At 39.2% G+C, this 17,270-nt stretch overlaps 2 protein-coding genes across 9 annotated transcripts; both read right to left on the minus strand.

The window, feature by feature from the left end:
- Positions 1-173: 173 nt before the first annotated feature.
- Positions 174-9,196, minus strand: BSL1 (BRI1 suppressor 1 (BSU1)-like 1). Of its 2 annotated transcripts, XM_086656598.1 has the most exons (21): positions 7,677-9,196; positions 7,524-7,584; positions 7,362-7,440; positions 7,193-7,272; positions 6,992-7,086; positions 6,080-6,179; positions 5,628-5,697; positions 4,308-4,409; positions 4,025-4,106; positions 3,765-3,932; positions 3,111-3,285; positions 2,803-3,004; positions 2,551-2,721; positions 2,221-2,459; positions 2,035-2,119; positions 1,836-1,934; positions 1,561-1,760; positions 1,400-1,475; positions 1,108-1,243; positions 871-1,010; positions 174-754 (listed from the first exon to the last, which is right to left on the minus strand). In XM_086656598.1, exons 1-21 carry the CDS (start codon positions 7,879-7,881, stop codon positions 671-673), a joined length of 2,649 nt encoding a protein of 882 aa, XP_086512724.1. In that variant the 5' UTR covers positions 7,882-9,196; the 3' UTR covers positions 174-670. The 2 variants fall into 2 exon arrangements, with proteins under 2 accessions (XP_086512724.1, XP_086512725.1); XM_086656599.1 differs by lacking the exon at positions 4,308-4,409 and having other exon boundaries at positions 7,677-9,190.
- A 773-nt stretch (positions 9,197-9,969) lies between these two features.
- On the minus strand, positions 9,970-15,392 carry LOC147570018 (serine/arginine-rich SC35-like splicing factor SCL30A). 7 transcript variants are annotated; one of them, XR_015231382.1, is made up of 9 exons: positions 13,578-13,920; positions 13,384-13,461; positions 12,544-12,708; positions 12,353-12,408; positions 12,163-12,202; positions 11,607-11,750; positions 11,223-11,491; positions 10,464-10,940; positions 9,970-10,207 (listed from the first exon to the last, which is right to left on the minus strand). XR_015231382.1 is itself a non-coding variant. In XM_086656601.1 (8 exons), the coding sequence occupies exons 2-8, from the start codon at positions 13,757-13,759 to the stop codon at positions 10,198-10,200; spliced, it is 1,008 nt and encodes a 335-aa protein (XP_086512727.1). In that variant the 5' UTR covers positions 13,760-13,981; positions 15,301-15,358; the 3' UTR covers positions 9,970-10,197. The 7 variants fall into 7 exon arrangements, 1 of the variants encoding a protein (XP_086512727.1); XR_015231381.1 differs by having other exon boundaries at positions 11,583-11,750; XR_015231377.1 differs by adding an exon at positions 15,301-15,392 and having other exon boundaries at positions 10,464-11,750; positions 13,578-13,981.
- Between the last annotated feature and the right edge of the window lie 1,878 nt (positions 15,393-17,270).

Consider the following 17,270-nt stretch of genomic DNA (forward strand, 5'->3'; position numbering starts at 1 on the left):
CAGTCTTCCAGAGTTTGCAAAGGTCGAGTTGTGATGGGGTTGCATTGGGTCAGAAGAAAATTTTAAGAAAAATGTGGAGCCAAACCGAAACTAAGTTAGGGTTGTCTTTTAATCAAACCATCATGAGCTACACTTTTGCACATTCGGGGTAACTTTCGCAACAATTCATTATGTTTAGCGATACAAAGAGGTTTCCTTGACATATATTAAAACCACCATTCAGATCCGACTAAGAATAAGAAGAAAGTAAATACAATGAAATTAATGCATCTCAAGTACAACAATACAAACAAGACATAAGTTGGTGACTTCATTTTATACTACAATCTGACTAAGCAAGCAGAAAATTCTTCACTAAAATCTCACAGATTTGTGTACTAAAAAATCATTAACTAACAACTCTTTCACATATATGATCTTTCACATATTGATATAAATATTGTATTGGTTCAGTCAACGGACCAAACCAACTTTCCTCAACAATCACCCTTCTCTTTTACCATTCTCACAGTCTATGTACACTGGGAAGAATGCCTCATCATATCTACTTGTATATTTAAGGAAGCAAAGCACCTCTCCACCTATTCATCTGTCCGATGAAATCTTTTTTGCCGGCTTGAGTCAAGGTAAACTGAAGATCAATTCCACCCAATTGATTTAAGATTTACCATCAGATATATGCAAGGGAGCTACGGTCATGGTCGGGTTGTGGCCGACCCCTAGTCGGTGTAGGAGGTCTCTGAATGTTAAGCTCCTGCAAAATTCCAATTTGGGAGGAGTTCAAATGTGCAAACAATATGCAAAAATTTTATAGTAATATATAGTACTATATGTACACGCATGCCTATGAAGTAACATTGTGGATCTTACCTGCATCCATGTATCGTCCGCGCCACGCTCTGGAGATGTCTCAGGCGACTGAAGTGGTGGAGGCAAGGGATGAATCAATTTCGGGACAATGACAAGCCCCCTTCCAACCACCAATATAGCCCCGGCATTGTTTGCCGTCCCTGAAAGAGTTATCGTCTTAGCAAAAATATAGAAAGAGTGAAAGACGGATTGAAAGACTACAGGTACAGATGTCGTAAATTTCTCTTTTTCGCTTACCACAGTAATTGGTTGCAGAGAATAGAGTAATCAATTGTCCCTGGGCAAACCGTTCGAAACCATCCATAACACATTCATGTGCTCTAATAATAAGTTGGAGCTTGTTTTTCTTGCAGAATTCTATGACACGATCAGGCTGTGGACAGATAAAAAAACGGGTACATGGAAGAAAATTAGGTCTATCATTCTAATCTTGGTATGAATGAAAACGAGAACAAAAAAGAACATCTCTTTTTTAAATCGATGAGGACCAAAATTGATTTGGCAAAATATGATTTGGTTCCGTACATACCCCGAAAGTTACAAGACCAGGGCCCCGAGCATTTGGTCTCAAACCCTCTATACTATCATTTTCTGTGGGGTCGGACCTGTAAAATACAAAAGACAGCTATGATCAGATAATTTCATTCAAACGAAGAATCATGTAAACAGAACAACAGAACATGAACAAACCATAATAGATCCATTAGAACTATTGATCCAGCATCCATAGTTATGGGCCTTTCGAGCTTCTCTATCTGTTCTATAGAATTTATGGACCTCCCAATGCCCCCATGCATACAGATAATCTTTTTCTCAATAAGAGCAGCAAGTGGGAGATAATTGAAAAGCTGATTGAACCGTGTCCATGCCCAAATACCATCATTCTCTCCCTACAAATTCATGTAATTAGTATTAGTCATTTTGCAACGTAGTGTCAGAATATAGGATACATTTATGCATCGTACCATTCTCTCTATGCACTCCAGACGGAACCCGAAAAGTGCATTTATGTCAGCAGCTTCATGGTTTCCTCTTATCAAGTGAACATTTTCAGGATACTCAATCTGCAACGGTAGGGATAAATAAAAGAAAAGTCGGAACGGGTAGAGAGAGAAAAAGCATAGCGCTAAAAAGTTTAAATTTTTATAGGAGTCTTGTACTTACCTTGAGAGCTAGAAGTAAAGTTATAGTTTCCAAGCTGTGCTGTCCACGGTCAACATAATCTCCCAAAAATAAATAGTCAATGTACCTGAAACCAACTCAAAGTGTAAAATAAAAATTCACAGATTCACCATTTAGGATCGGATTATTTCAGAGATACAATATGTAGACAAAGAAAGAGGTATTTACGTCAAGTCTCCAGCTGTTGAAGGAAACCCATATTCGTCAAATAAACGCATTAAATCACCAAACTGGCCATGAAGATCGCCAAAAACTTTAACAGGAGCCTTCAACTGAAGAACTGTTGGCTCCTGCATAAAGATCTGTTCAGCAGCATAACAAAGTTCACCCACTTCATAGGAGTCCAGGAAAAATCGCCTATTAGCCGGAGCTTTCCAGTTTCGAGGTCTGAGCAACAAAGAAATAATCTGCAACAGAAAGGTGATATTAGATCAAGCACTTGTAAGTTTAAAATAACAGCAACAACAACAAGTCAGATATGTATCTTATAAGTCTTGCCTTCTTGTGTAAGCCCTGGGGGGACTTCTGTCGATTTAAGAATTTTCTGTTTGGATATCCTTGGTCATTGTTCAAGGGACCAACTCTTCTGCTTTCATTTTCGAACTGATCCAATGATAGTTGCCTAACCAACCCACCTAAGCTACCAACTGTTTCTTTAGCAACTACCACCTGAAGCATCGGATTCATTAGGGACTTCTACTAGAATTAAACTGAACTCCAGATATATGGAAGAAAAGAGAATATTATTACAGCTCTTGAGTGAAGGCGGACATCTCCCTCTGAATCGCTGCCATCTGAAGAGATCTGAGGAACGTGCACGTTTTCTCCTGAGGTAGAATTTTCTTCTTCAGAAACTGACGACGCTGCTTTTGCTGCTTGCCAGACAGCACTAACTGCTTCTGCTTCAGCAGCTGAAGCTTCGACCAGTTTGTCAATGGATTTATTATTCACACTAGAAAAAAAATGAAACCATTACTTACCTTTTCTTTAGGACTAAATATTAAGGTGAGATCAAAATGGTAATAGTCAGGAAATAAGACTGATGCAGAATATAAAACCTCAAGTCACTAGCAGAGGGGTTCTCAGCTCTTCCAGGTGAACTTGTACTAGGTTGATTAGAGTTGGCTCTTGGCATAGTTGGAGTTGTACTTCTCTCATAAGCAGGGATAGGAGCATTAACATCGGACTGAAATGGCGAGTTTTCTGCAATTACAAGATCTCCAAGCAGCATATCTGCATAAAACAACCAAATTATCTTTGAACTCAAAACAAAGAAAAGATGGGAAGGATGGAAAAGTGGAAAGCCAAATGGTTCTTTAGACGCCTACAATACGAGCAAGCTACTTGAAAGTTATAACGCCAGTGTTATTGTTTACAAAAAGAAGGAAAAATAATCTTCAAACAAGTTCATACTTGGTGATGTATACACTTTGTGAGCATAAAATCAATATCTCAAGCAGGAAAAGCGAGGAACCAATTCCTTGTTATAGGATTCCACTCTTCAAAGAAAATTAGACTTAAACAGTGATGTAGGATGTTTGTATTAAATAGCCTCACGGTCATTAATGATGAAGTCGGAGGTAGTGTTTTCACCACCAAGAAATTGATCTTGTAGGAACTTAATTGGAAGACTAGAGTATGCAGAGAGGCAGTTTACATAAACATTTACAGTTTCACCATTTACCAACAGTTCCAAAGTTGCTGAGTCATACCTCCTCTGAGACCGCCATAAGCGTATACTCGAACACCAACTGATGCAGATGCATGGCGACAACGACGCATAAGCTCCAAAGAAGCATCAAACTCAAGACCCTTGTGTGGACGGGATGAAGTCACAACCCCATTTCTGTCTAGCCATACTCCGGCAGCAGTATCCAGCACTACCCGAAGCAAATAGAGATGAAAAAATATGATTTTTATAGTAAACGACAAGAAAGCTAGCTCACTCAGAAAAAGAAAAAAAAACAGTTACCCGCAATTGCAGCTTCACCGTCTACTGCGCGTCCACCCCTAAGAGCACCTCCAGTGACATGCAATCTAGCACCAACAAATACCTGCAATTATCAAAGCCAAGTTTAACCATAGCAATTTGGAAGGACAAAAGGGACCATCTTGACTTCCAAAAGACGAGCAACAAAAAAAATTCTACAGAAGGTGACGAGCTTAACGAATAAAAAGAAAAGTTGCAACCTCGAATTGTACATTAATCAATAAAGAATGTAAGCCTGTAAGCTAAACTCGTGCAGTTAACTTACTGCGGCATGCTCATATCTTGGAGAAGGAGACACTCCTGGTGCAAGAGTCCATTCCCACTGACCGTTCCTATGCATGAGAAGGCCATATGCATCTGATAGCGGCTGTATATGCACTCAAGCAATTAATTATCCGCAACGAGCTCAAGGACCAAATATGATGTCGAAATACAAAAACATAAAGCAGAACAAATATTTGACGAAGATGCATTGTGGCATATATGTATATTTCAAGATGTAATTCCTTGTCCATCACGGATAGCAAATACATAGACGGAATGAGGTTCCTACTTCTTAATAATTGCTCTATCCATTCCCCTGAGCCAAAAATGGCCAAAGTTTGTCAATCTATAATCAACATACTAAACTATGAAGTGGTAAAGTAGTATATTTCAGAATTTTCTTTATAAAGAAGTTCTACTATCCGGACAGAATTAAGCAAAAATGTGGCGAGCTTTTTGTAATGCACAAACTGGTTAGTGGAAGAAGGATCAACATTATCAAGAAATGACATGTGAGAAATACGAATAAATGTTGCTTTTGCAGACATAGTATTAAAGAAAAAAAAATAAGTACTGCTTCTGTTGTTCATACTATTCTTAAACATCATGAAGAATGAAAGCTTGAGATCCACTGGTAACTTAATTAAAATAGTTTTCCACTTAAATTTTTACAGAGATTGTGATCGTTTTTTTTTTCATTTCTCTAAGATTCTTCTCTTCTCTCTTGTTCTTAAGATTTTCAAACTTTTCACAGATTGAGTGAAGGGTTATCATCCTATTCACACTTCAATGGAGAGTAGAACCTCGCCAGTGCTTTCACATCCCAAGATACCAATTGGAACCCAAGTAACCAACATATCTTGTAAGACTAACCCAAGACATGAAGTTAATCTGAAATGTCAAATCCTATAGAAACGAAACCCAAGTCCCCCCTTATGCAGATTTCAAGAATGCATGTTAGTGTGCGTACAACACACAATTATGCACATCTTGTAACCGTAATATTTCCATTTACTTGGCTCTCCTATTTCTGTTGTGTAAATCGACGTAAAGTTCTACCTAAGCCTTAGTTCACATCAAGGTGCTAATGCAAACAAGTATATCTCGCAACATAGCTTTTTCCTTTTTCGATGTGTATATATATGAGAATAGAGTCAGTTTTAGAAAAATTTAATGGTGATGGGGAGAATGCAACATAGGACTTAACTCAAAGAACTTAAAGCCCCAAACTGAACATATTTCAGTTGAACTATACGTTACAACAGAAAATATTGATTAATAATAATTAACTACTTCAGAGCCCAAGGAGATCATAACATACAGTGCCTGAAGTGTCTCTTCCACCACAAAGCAAGAACATGCCATCTGAGCGAGCACTAGCTGTTGCGTACCTACAATAATGTAAAAGTCAACAAATACAAGCAGAAACATATTACTGAGAATTCATGAATTTCTTGCACGTAAATTATCAAAAAGATAGTAGCTAAAAATAGGTAAAACTCTTATTCTTTCATCTTAAGAGATCTCTTCTACATGGAAGAATGTTATTCTCTTAGATTCTCGTACATAAGAAACATTTGACGGCAACTATTCATTTGGGAAGTAAAAAACAAGTTTTTCTGAAGTTATCCACGTGTTGATTCCAACTTGTCCTCTATTAAACTAGTAATCTAGATTAGCAATGTTACCAAGCAGAAAGGCAAATCTATAAACATTTAAGAAATGCAATTATATTCATTTTTGGAACATGAGGAGAAAATGATATGATCTTACATTCTGGCAGAAGGTTTGTCACCTTCGGGGTTGAGCTTCTGCCACCTGTATGGTTTTTGCGCTGTATCCAAAGCCCAAGCATCCGACAACACTCTCTTTCCTGCAAAAGAACTAGAAATTAAAATCATTGGTCATAGTTCGTTAAAATTTGAAACATGAACTTAACTCCTGAGGAAAGTTATTCCCCGCATCTGCGAAGTGACTACTTACTAGTTACTACAACTGACATAAAATTAGACAGAGCAGAAGCGCCACAGAGCTCATTAAATAAAGAATTAGATCCAGCACAGGCCTTCGAAAATCATTCTTCAAGAGATTGAATTTTCAATTGGATGATCGTGGCAGTTCAGTGTCTTGGTATTTACCGCTCCTTGAGGGGTCATAAGACTAGCTAACCTGATTTATACCTCTTACTCTGGAATTCAATCTTAGTCTTTATTACTAATTCGGCGTTTAGAACAACAACATAATTGGGCATTATGATATTTGTTTATCCAATTTCTAATTTAGTATAGATATAATTGATATCCCATTTAAATTTCTCGTAAATTTTACGTTTTCCTTTCTCTAGGTGTAATTCTGAGAGAGTCTTGTTCTCGCAATAACCCGATACTGGAAAATTAAGTAGAATTTAGGTAAAGTATTATGCTGCACAGATTCATATTCGACCATAATCACAAACACATTTATATGAGCAAGGAATGTAAAGACCGAAACAATACACAGTCACCTCCTTCGTAGAGAACCGACAGTCCAAAATGATATATACTTATGATGGGTTAGTAATCATATGCATTGATCTGTGGGTCAACAATTCAACATAGACAACTCAATACTTATCTTTCTAATAATAGATTACCAACAAGTAGGAGCATTCCTGATAATTAAAAGAATGATATTTCCAACTCTCACCATCATTGCCGCTAACTGTAACAAGATATCGCTGACCAACCAAGTCCATAGTATGCCCATAGCGAGGACCTGGCCCTGGACCTTGAACTACAACTCTACACCACAAGAACCAAGAAAACCACAAAATTTAAATAACTAAATTTCATTTTCGGAGAAACAACTCAGATTGTGTAGTCTAGTATAGTTTATCTCAATTCTCACCTATGCCACTTAAATTTTTCGTTTGCCAAATCGAGAACGTAGAGATCGTCGGTCGAATGCCCAGCAGGACCTATCCCTCCCTAACAAAAACAACATCAAAGTGCAGAATCAAACATACAAATTAAAGATATAATCAAAGCAAAAGTTTCAACTTTATTGCTTCTTATACCTGAAAAACCACCATAGTACCAACAGCAGCTGCTGCATGAGCAGCTCTAGGAGATGGTGGCTCACCACTAGGTCTCATCCTACAAAATCAACCCATACAGGAAAAATTCTCACATTTTCATTCAAAATTAGGGCTTTAAAATAAAATGGGTAGAAGTTATACCTGGTCCATTTTTTTGTAAGAACATCATAACAATGAACAGAATTGGTCACACCAGCCAATCCTACAAAAAAAACAAAGAATTGATCAGATAATTGGAGAGAGATAAAGGGGTTCTTATAGATAGAAAAAGAGATTGAAAAGAGGGTAACTAACTGATCCCAGGAGCAGAAGAAGCAGCTCCTCCTTCAATAGCAGTAGCTCCACCAAAGAGAATGAGACGAGGACCACTAGATTTGGTAGCAGCAACAGCAGTTAGGGTATGAGCACAACGAGGACCAGGAGCATCATCTTCTGTATCCCAGTTTGTCTCTACAAAATGGTAAGTAGGAGCTGGGTATAGCCATGGCTTAGTACCCATCCCCACAAAACTAAGCAATACTTAGAGAGAGAGAGAGAGAATGAAAGGGGGAGAAGTGAAGAAAGTTCAGAGATTCAGAAAATAAAAGAATGAATTAGACAGGTTGGAAGTGTAGAACCCTAGGTGGATCAACTGGCTCAGTGAATTTAATAGAACCGAACCATAATAACCATTTGAAATAGTTTTAAAAAGAGACAAGAACTGAATTTTGAGTGAGTGAAAGAGTAAAACTGAGGTGGGTAGGGTTCCGTGCTGGGTGTGATTGATTCTTTTAGAGAGAGAGAGAAAGAAGATTTGTTAATTGAAGGAGAGAGATGGGGAAGAGAAAGAAGAAGGAAGAAGAAATAAAACGTTTTCTTATCAAATAAAGTCAACCGAGAAATTACTCAGAAAAAAAGAGTTTAAGAACTCTCAAGAAATAGAAATAAAAATAAAAATAATAGAGAATAAATAAGGTCTAAATTCTTAAAAATGTTTTTTTTTTCTATTTCAAAATTCAAACAAGTTTCCCACTTTGTTTGTCCTTGCCCTTATTCTCTCTCTCTCTTTCTAGATGTCTATCTTTGTGTATAGAAAGTCTCTATGTAATTGTCTTACGGCATTGGCCTAATTACCAACTCACTATTTTAGGTGTTACAAAAAAAAATCTCTCATTATTTTGATTTTCTAATTTTATGGTTTCTTTTACTTGGGTTAGAAAAAAAAGAAAGACCAATTTTCAATCGAATTAAAATAAAACTAAAATATAGCATATCATTTTCGATTTTTTTTAATGGATTTCATTTTGTTACCCTAACATCAAATTTATTTTAGAAGAAAGTCTACGTATTTGTATTTAGTGGTAAATAGATAAGAAGAGTTTGGAGAGTTTATTTAGAGTAACTAATTTAATTCTTTTTCTAACAAACCAATCATCAAACAAAATATAAATAAATAGATACTAGTTTTTAGATAATGGTCTCAAAGTAAATGGAAGATATATGCTCATGTGGTGTACAAGATTTGTCTTCTCGGATCATTTGAACTACATTTTATTGTAGTTTTCATATGATAGTAGTGACAAATTTACGATTTACCTACTAAATCAACATGACCGCTTTATTTGGGTGTTATTCCAATCTTCCTTTTTGATATTGTTTCATTTCTTGTTTTCTTAGCTCCTAGTTATAATTTTCCCCACCGATTTGCAATTCTTTGCTTTTAGGTATAATTTGTGCCTTCTCTTCTGTCAGGCTTTTTGAGTTTAAGACTATCAGGTAAGAATCTTGTACCTTCCCAAACTCGAGCAGTTGGGCATGAGATCCCTACCAACTACAGAAATATTCATTGATTTATTTATCTTATGTCTTGATGAATGATTTTAGCTATTTAGTCACCATTTATATGTGATTCATGGAAAAGGAAACATAAACAATAATAGCTAAAATGTGATTATTATCTTCCATAGGCTCCTCCGTTGCACAAATATTTTTCCGCTGTAAATGCTTCTAGTATGTTTAATATAGGAGTCTTTGATAGCTATGGTGGGGGCTATTCGGTTCATTGGACCAACATCTCAAGTGGCACATCACTTAAAAATTGGCACATCACTTGAAAATTCTAGGTTTAAGAACTGTAATTATGGTAACCCAATTGAATATGAATTGTTTTGATGGTGACTAGGGAATTAGTATGTGGGATCCAGAATAATGTTAAATTAATGAATTACAAAGAGGTTTCTCTTGCTTTAATCAAATGGAACCGCACCAAACCCAGTTTCTAAAAGTTCAATGTCCCCAGAGTCCAACCCTACCTGTGTGCAACAACTACAATCTCCTAATTTTAGTCAAGGTCAATTAACCAACCATTTCTCTCTTGCCCACTGCCGACGGCACAAAGGAGACTTCCGGGAAGAAAGAGGGAGAGCTTTCTCTTTTTCTCTGTATCTCTCTCCCCACAATAGAGAAGGCAGAGAGAGAGAGAAAGAGGGACCGCTGAATCTAGCGAACGAGATCAAAGGATTAAGTCAAAGAGCCAAGAAGTGCCAAGTCAAGAGAAAAACTAGCCAAAGGGCAAATTAGAGAAAAATAGAACAAGCAACAACAGTCATGGTAACCAAATGTTTAAACTAATACTTCAAATTCATAGTTCATGCAAACTAAAACAAACACAAATCCACTAACTTACTTTCACATAGCAGAGACGAAAAGCATTCTTTAGTATTTTAAAGTCTAAGGCAGAATTATGAAATAAAACATATTACAAGTTCAGTCCTTCATCCGAGAAATCCCTTAGGAGTCAAGAAGGGTCGTTGACAGTTCACAGATCTGGTGAAGTTCACCGTGGGCTGCACAATATTAAGAGAAAAGAATGAGAGTTTTGAGTCGTCGGGAATCATTAAGAACAAAGAATGATATTCGAGTTGTCTTCGCAGTACTATTAGATATGTTCCTAAAAAGGTAAAGTACTTCTGAACTGAGCAAAATAGGAATACATGGGTTGCCTTTTCAGATAAACCATTGTCCATTAGACCTGATTCCTGAGTAGGCAGATTAAATGTAAGCTCCATATAAAGAAAAAGAAGTTGAGCGTGAGAGGAATACCTGCGGCTAGGTGAGCGAGACCTCGATTGGCTACGGACACTGGCCCTTGGGCTAATCGACCTTCGATTAGCTCTATACTCTGTCTCATTACGAGACCTTGGTGGACTCATCCCCGCAGCCCCCGGACTAGATGGCGACCTTGATCGACTACGGATAGCGGCCCTCGGACTAGGTGACCTTCGATCAGCACTATACTCTCTCTCATCACGGGACCTTGGTGGACTTATCCCCTTAGCCCCAGGACTAGGCAGTGACCTCCGGTCCGAATCCGATCTGTAATCCTTCTTATGAGGAGAGTTTGATGGGCTCCGGCTATTGCCCCTTTGAGGACTGGGGGACCTCCGGTCTGATCTGTAGTGATCGTCACGGGCAGAAAGTGACCTACGCTCTGACCTAGCACGCGGAGATGGTGACCTTGAGATGGACCGTCTCGGTGAGTCATAATCAGTGTCTCTCCTCGAACCACGTTCCCTGTTTCTGCAATTTGCCATAATATACAGTATTCAGTGCCTCAAACAAGAAAGCGAGAAGAGTACCAGTTTCTTGTCAAAGAATAGGACGCGACCCAATGAGAGTATGTAGACTTGAACATAACATGAACACCAAGGAAAGCTTTTATCAGTTCTCCAAATTAAGAGAACCCCTTCTTTACTGTTTCTACCAGCAAATAATCAGTACTGACTACATCCAACAGGCACATAAAAGTAAAGTGTTAGTTAAATCGTTCTTAGATTTCGAGCATAGAAACATCAACTTTACCTGCACTTTTCTGAACAAAAATATGGGTATTTTGATCCACAGTTACCGAGCTATGCTCAAGTTTACTGGACGATCAGCGTCAGATAACCTCAGAGCTCTCTTTGGCCCTTCTCTAAAATCTCAAATTCTTTCACATTTTCTTTCGTGGAGGTAAGGACAATCCAGACACAAGCTACACTTATCTCTAGCAGTAAAGACTTTGACAGGCTCCGCTCTCTGGAGATCATAATCTCTCTTTTGGCAACTATAAGCTTTAGATTCTTTATTAACTGGATATTATGCAAAAACCACAGCCAAAATTTAAAATTTACAAGTGAAAAGTAAGTCCTTTTTGTGATTTATCTAGTATATAAAAGTAACCTCGTTTAGACAGCAAAAAGTTACAAGTTCGTATGCTACAGTTGATGATGAGATCAATAATGGATGCTTCTCGAATGGCTTTGTAAGATAAGTAAGCAAGTGGGTCACTTTTCTCTTTAATCTTTATAAACCCAAGATATCTTTAACCTCTTTTATCACTTTAATAATCTGCATGAACAACACCATCACCAAATATTATTCGAATTCAGGATTACCAGCTAAATATTTTTCTTTCAGCAAGATTGCGTTCTCAATTAGGTCTCAGAATAAGCAGCAAATACCAAATAATCATAGTTATGTGGTGTCACACAGAATGAAATATTGCCTCCTTAAAGACTTGTTCACCATAGTGAACTGCAAGGAAACATTTACGAACTTGGGGTTGGAGAAATTCAAATACTAACTGCGATAAATTATTGACCTCTTCAAAAGCCTTCCAAGATCTGAAAGTGCCAATTTATATCTTTTACCGCACTAATACTTCATAATAATTGTCTTAACAGTCAACAGCAAACAGAATAAATGTGTAGAACCTTCAAGTTCAGTAAAATGAATATATCAAAACCAAATAAGAACCAACCTCGAGTCACGTCTGACAGGTGAAGGGGAGCGTGAATACGCTGCAGAAAAAATGAGATAATCAGCACTAATTCAAGAAACGGCACAAGTTACTACACCTTAAATATTTCGATTATTAAAATTATCTTCACGCATGATATCAGGATTTAGATACATCCTAGTTATCCCTGGAGTAAGAGATTGGAACTAACAACGATTGCGACGTCTTGGAGGGCTTCTCCTTCTGCTGCCACCTCCATATCGATCACTGCATATGTAAAGCCAAAACGAGAATCCGGAACAGAGTAAGGGAGTGGAAAATCACAAAAAGAGGATTGCTCATTTGCAATGAAAATGACATAATAAAACTTAATGGATGAGCAATAAGAGAACAAGACTTTACTTCACACGTGTAGTCCTACGCATTTCTTGTGGGGTTTTCCTGTTTTCCTCAGCATAGACAATTGTGATCTCCCGACCACCAATAACTTGATGATTCATTTCATGCTTGGCTTCAGCAGCATCATCAGCATTACGAAATTTAACAAACCCAAAACCTCTTGGTTCACTGCAAAAAACATCACAAAAGTGTTTCAGAAACAAACCAAAGGCTAAATTTTATGTTTACTACACACGGTGACAAAAGAATATCCCAAAAACAAAAATTGGTGCATTTAGATCCCTATTTCAACCACTGAACTCAAGGTTAGAATCCATGAAGCAATAGAAAATGGAACGAAGAGTAAATAAATATACTACGACAAGTCTTAAAAGACTTGCATTAAGTTGAATATTATCGAGTCATTGGTACACTATGCTTTAAAAAGCGGCGCCTAGGCATCCCGATGACATCCCGCCTGGTAGCTAGGCCCGGGTCGGCCGACTAGTCCCTATTTCCGACTTTTCGAGCTTAGTTGGTACATACAACCACCATTATCAAACAAAATACATTCATCCAGTGTTGTGTTCTCAAGCATTTATCACAACTTTCGACCTCAATAAAATGCCATATTTTATATTTTGTGGGTGCCCCTCCTTCCGACTGAAATCCACATTCCGCAATGAAATACATTTTGTACTATACTACTTATAGAACAAATTGAGGAGAAAACCCAAATTCATGATGATTGAGTTATTTATGAATAGTTGGATACCCTAAGCGTAGCTAGTCTAGAATATAACAACATGGGTACTACCTAATTTAATATACAGATTATAAAGAAAGAAAAGTATCAAAACATACCCAGTATAAAAATTCTTAGGAAGATAAACATCCTTCACTGGACCAAAACGTTCAAATGGAACTCTTAGATCTTCAGTCCTGCACATAATAACAAACCCTAAACGTCAAATACTCATTCGGCTCAAGGGAGCTAGTACAACCCTAATAACACTGATAAGAGAAAGAGAGAGAGAGAGAGAGAGAGAGAGAGAGACCTGGCATCAAGAGAAATATTACGAATGAGCAAACCAGTAGGACCAGAAGAACGTCTGTCGTCTCTGTAAGAAGATCTACTACTACTCCTGTGACTATCTCCTCCACCTACTCGAGGATCGTCGTAACGCTTTCGGGTTGGTGGTGGACTGAAACTTCTGCTTCGGCTTCTGTATCTTCCCATTTTTTCAACTTCTTGGGTAGATAGATAGATAGACTGTGGATTAGTTTAAGAGAGACGAGGAAAATTTTCTTTGGAGAGAAAGATAAGAACCCTAATGCTAAAAAAGGCCCTTCGTTTGAATACTGAGAATAGGTTTTTAATAGGGCTCTCTATTGAGCCACGCCGTTTCAGTGAGGGTTAATTCCGTCTTGGCCCAAATTTCTGACTAACTTGTCGATTTGACTAAGGGTGGGAATCGGGCGGGCGCGGACGGGCTCGGGCTACAAAGTGTCGGGCTCGGGCGGATCGGGCTCGGATAAGTCGAGCCCGAGGTAGGGAGTCGGGCGGATCGGGCCGGACGAAACACGCCATCTAAGTGCCCGTAGCCCGTCCGAACCCGGCTGCCCGAGCGGGTTCCAACGGGCTCGGGCCGGACGGGCTCGGGCCGGACGGGCTCGGGTTTTGTGAGAAATCTATGGATTTGAATTTTGTTGATTTCTACATTAAATCTAAGAAGTAGAAATACAGTATTTCCAATTACTCAAATACCCAGAAAACAATTACTGTTAGTATCAACAATACCATCTTATAATTTCATTTGTAGTTCTCATAAACAAAACCCAAATCTTTCATCTTCCTCAAACACAAGTGATAAACAACAACCCATAATTCCCAATACCCATCTTCTAAAACCTATCATTTTAACTCCTCCTGATAAGATTGTATCTATCAACAAACCCAATGTTATTAGGAAAAAAATTATTCAACATAAAACAATTTCTTCTAAGAAAGTGGGTTCTTGGGAAATGATAATTTTGTGTGGATTTGGGTATTGGATTCAAGGGTTTAGATGTTTTCCATGGTTGGGTCTTAATTTTGATATGGCTAATACTCTTAACCTAAATCCTTCAACATTACAACTTGTTCAGAATACTGCTAACTTACCCATGGTAGCAAAACCTATTTATGGTATCCTTTCTGATTCTCTCTACATTGGTGGTGCTCATAGAATACCTTATATTTCCATTGGAGGTCTGTTAGCTCTCTTTCTTTTTGATTATTTCCTTTTTCATTCTTATCTCTAATGAAATTTAACTTAAGTCTTCGATGATATTTGATTGATTTTCTGTGTGGGCTTGTTGTAGTTCATGGTTGATTCTAGGTTGGTGTTTAGGTTAGAGAGAAAGAGGCGACTTAGAAAGAAAGAGGCGGAAGAGAGGAGAGAAAGGCGGAATAGAGGAGAGAGAGGCGGAAGAGAGGAGAGAGAGGCGGAAGAGTTTGCCTAGGTTTCTGGTTGTGATTTGTTTTTATAATAGGTTTAGATGTTAGGGTTACTATTACACGCGGGCTCGGGTAGCGGGCGTAATCGGGCTCGGGTATCGGGCGGACTTATCGGGTCGGGACTCGGATTGGAGTCCCTGTCCGAGCCCGACCCTATAAGCCCGAGCCATCGGGCCGGGTAAGCCCGGCTCGGGTTGGCTACGGGTAGCGGTCTCTAACGGTCCGGGCCGAACGGGCCGGATCTCGGGGTCTCGGACCGTTTTCCCAGCCCTAGATTTGACCCATAAGTTTCCGACCTAGTCAGGCTTCAAGATTTTAGATCATATCACGATTTACCTCATTTTTAGCCAACCCTTCTATTTCTACCCTTAATCGGGCTAGTCGATGATTCAGACTCGGATGATATTTGAGTCGAAATAAACCCAAAGCCGACTAAAGATGTTTCAAACTCGGACAATATTTGAGTCGAAATAGACCCAAAGCCGACTAAAGCTGCAAATACAACCAAATTTTGCTTTTGTATTACCCTCCCAAAGTCTTAAGCAAGGCTTTTAATTGAGTTTTTACTATGCTTGAGAGAATATTTATCAAGGTTGGGCGTCGGTCCTTTTGAAAATCAAACCTTGTCTCACGGACCAAAGGCGGAGCCAAGGGGTAGCAGGCTGTCACGGGGTAAAGTTTTTGCTCCTACTTTAGCACCGTGCGGCACTTGTCTTAGCTTCCTCCTAAGTACAAGTCTAAGCCTTAACCTTCCCAAATGCCTAAGTAACCTTGACTAAATAGGCAAAGACCCAAGAAAGATAAGCTTCCAAAGTGTGCACCAACTAAAGAGAACTTTGATCTTTATTGCTAAGAACTCTTTGTATACAAGAAGGCTTTTGGGCACGTTTCCCAAGTCACTCAACTCTCACACTATTGCTTTGAATCCTTGCTTGGATGCTTTACAAATGAGGGGTGATCCCCTATTTATACTAGTTCCTATATACAATGGATGGTTGGGATTTACCCACATGTAACCCATCTAATGGCTATGGAAATCTCTAGGTTACTTGGGCTCCAAGTATCTCTAGAAAACTCTCTCAAAATATCTCCATGCCATCTCTAGAATTCCCCTTGGGCTGGGCCAAAGAGATGCTCCAACTATGTACAATGCAGCCCGGAACATGTGTGCTGTTTGGGCTGCTAAGGAAGCTGTTGTCTGGGCTGTTGTGGTGCTCTCTGGTAGCTGTTGTCCGGCCCACTTAGCTGCTGTTTTGTGCTCCAATCATGTGGGCTGTGACATTCTCCCCCACTTAAGCCGCAGACGTCCTTGTTGCGGTCTCCTCATGGTACTTGGCGATAAGATCCCTATGTTGCCATAAGGTGTCTTCATGCTCCCAGCTTGCTTCACTGTCTGGTAGCCCCTTCCATCGCACTAAGTACTCCTTATAGACGCGACCTGCTCTGGAAACCCGCCGATGGGACTCGATGCTTTCTACCTCTTTGTCAAAGGAGGTAGTCATTGTCACAGGTGCTCTGCTGCTCTGGCCTCTGGTTGCATCTTCTGGATCCGCATGATAAGGCTTGAGGCAGCTTACATGAAAGACGGGATATATTTTGAGATGTGCTGGAAGTTCCAACCTGTAAGATGCCTTCCCGACCTTCTTAAGTATGGGGAATGGTCCCTCATACCTCCTGATCAGCCCCTTGTGCACCCTTCGAAGGGACTTGAACTGATTTTGGTTGAACTTGAGCATCACCAAGTCTCCAACCTGAAACTCCAATGGACGCCTCTTTTGATCGGCGTATCTCTTCATCTTCTTGGCGGCCTTCTCCAAGTAAGATCTGGCAACGTCAAGCTCCTCTTGCCATCCTTTGGCAACCTGGAAGGCTGTCGGGCTTGCACCCTTATACCCACCTGCAAGAGTAAGTGGGGTAAGTGGTTGTTGGCCTATAACCAACTCAAACGGACTATGCCCAGTTGATTCACTCTTCTGCAGATTATAGCAAAACTGGGCAATGTCTAGGAGCTCCACCCAATTCCTTTGGTTGGCTGTGACGAAGTGCCTTAAGTATAGCTCTAAGAGTGCATTGACCCGTTCCGTCTGCCCATCTGTCTGAGGGTGGAAGCTCGTAAAGAAAGATAACTCCGACCCAAGTAACTTGAATATCTCCGTCCAAAATTTGCCAGTGAACCTTGGGTCCCGATCACTAACAATGTTGGCAGGTATACCCCAATACTTGACTACATGCTTTACAAATAACCTTGCGG

Source organism: Eschscholzia californica, unplaced genomic scaffold (genome assembly GCF_041429995.1).
Source record: "Eschscholzia californica isolate CP2 unplaced genomic scaffold, dmEscCali1.0.p SCAF_1, whole genome shotgun sequence".
Taxonomy (NCBI): domain Eukaryota; kingdom Viridiplantae; phylum Streptophyta; class Magnoliopsida; order Ranunculales; family Papaveraceae; genus Eschscholzia; species Eschscholzia californica.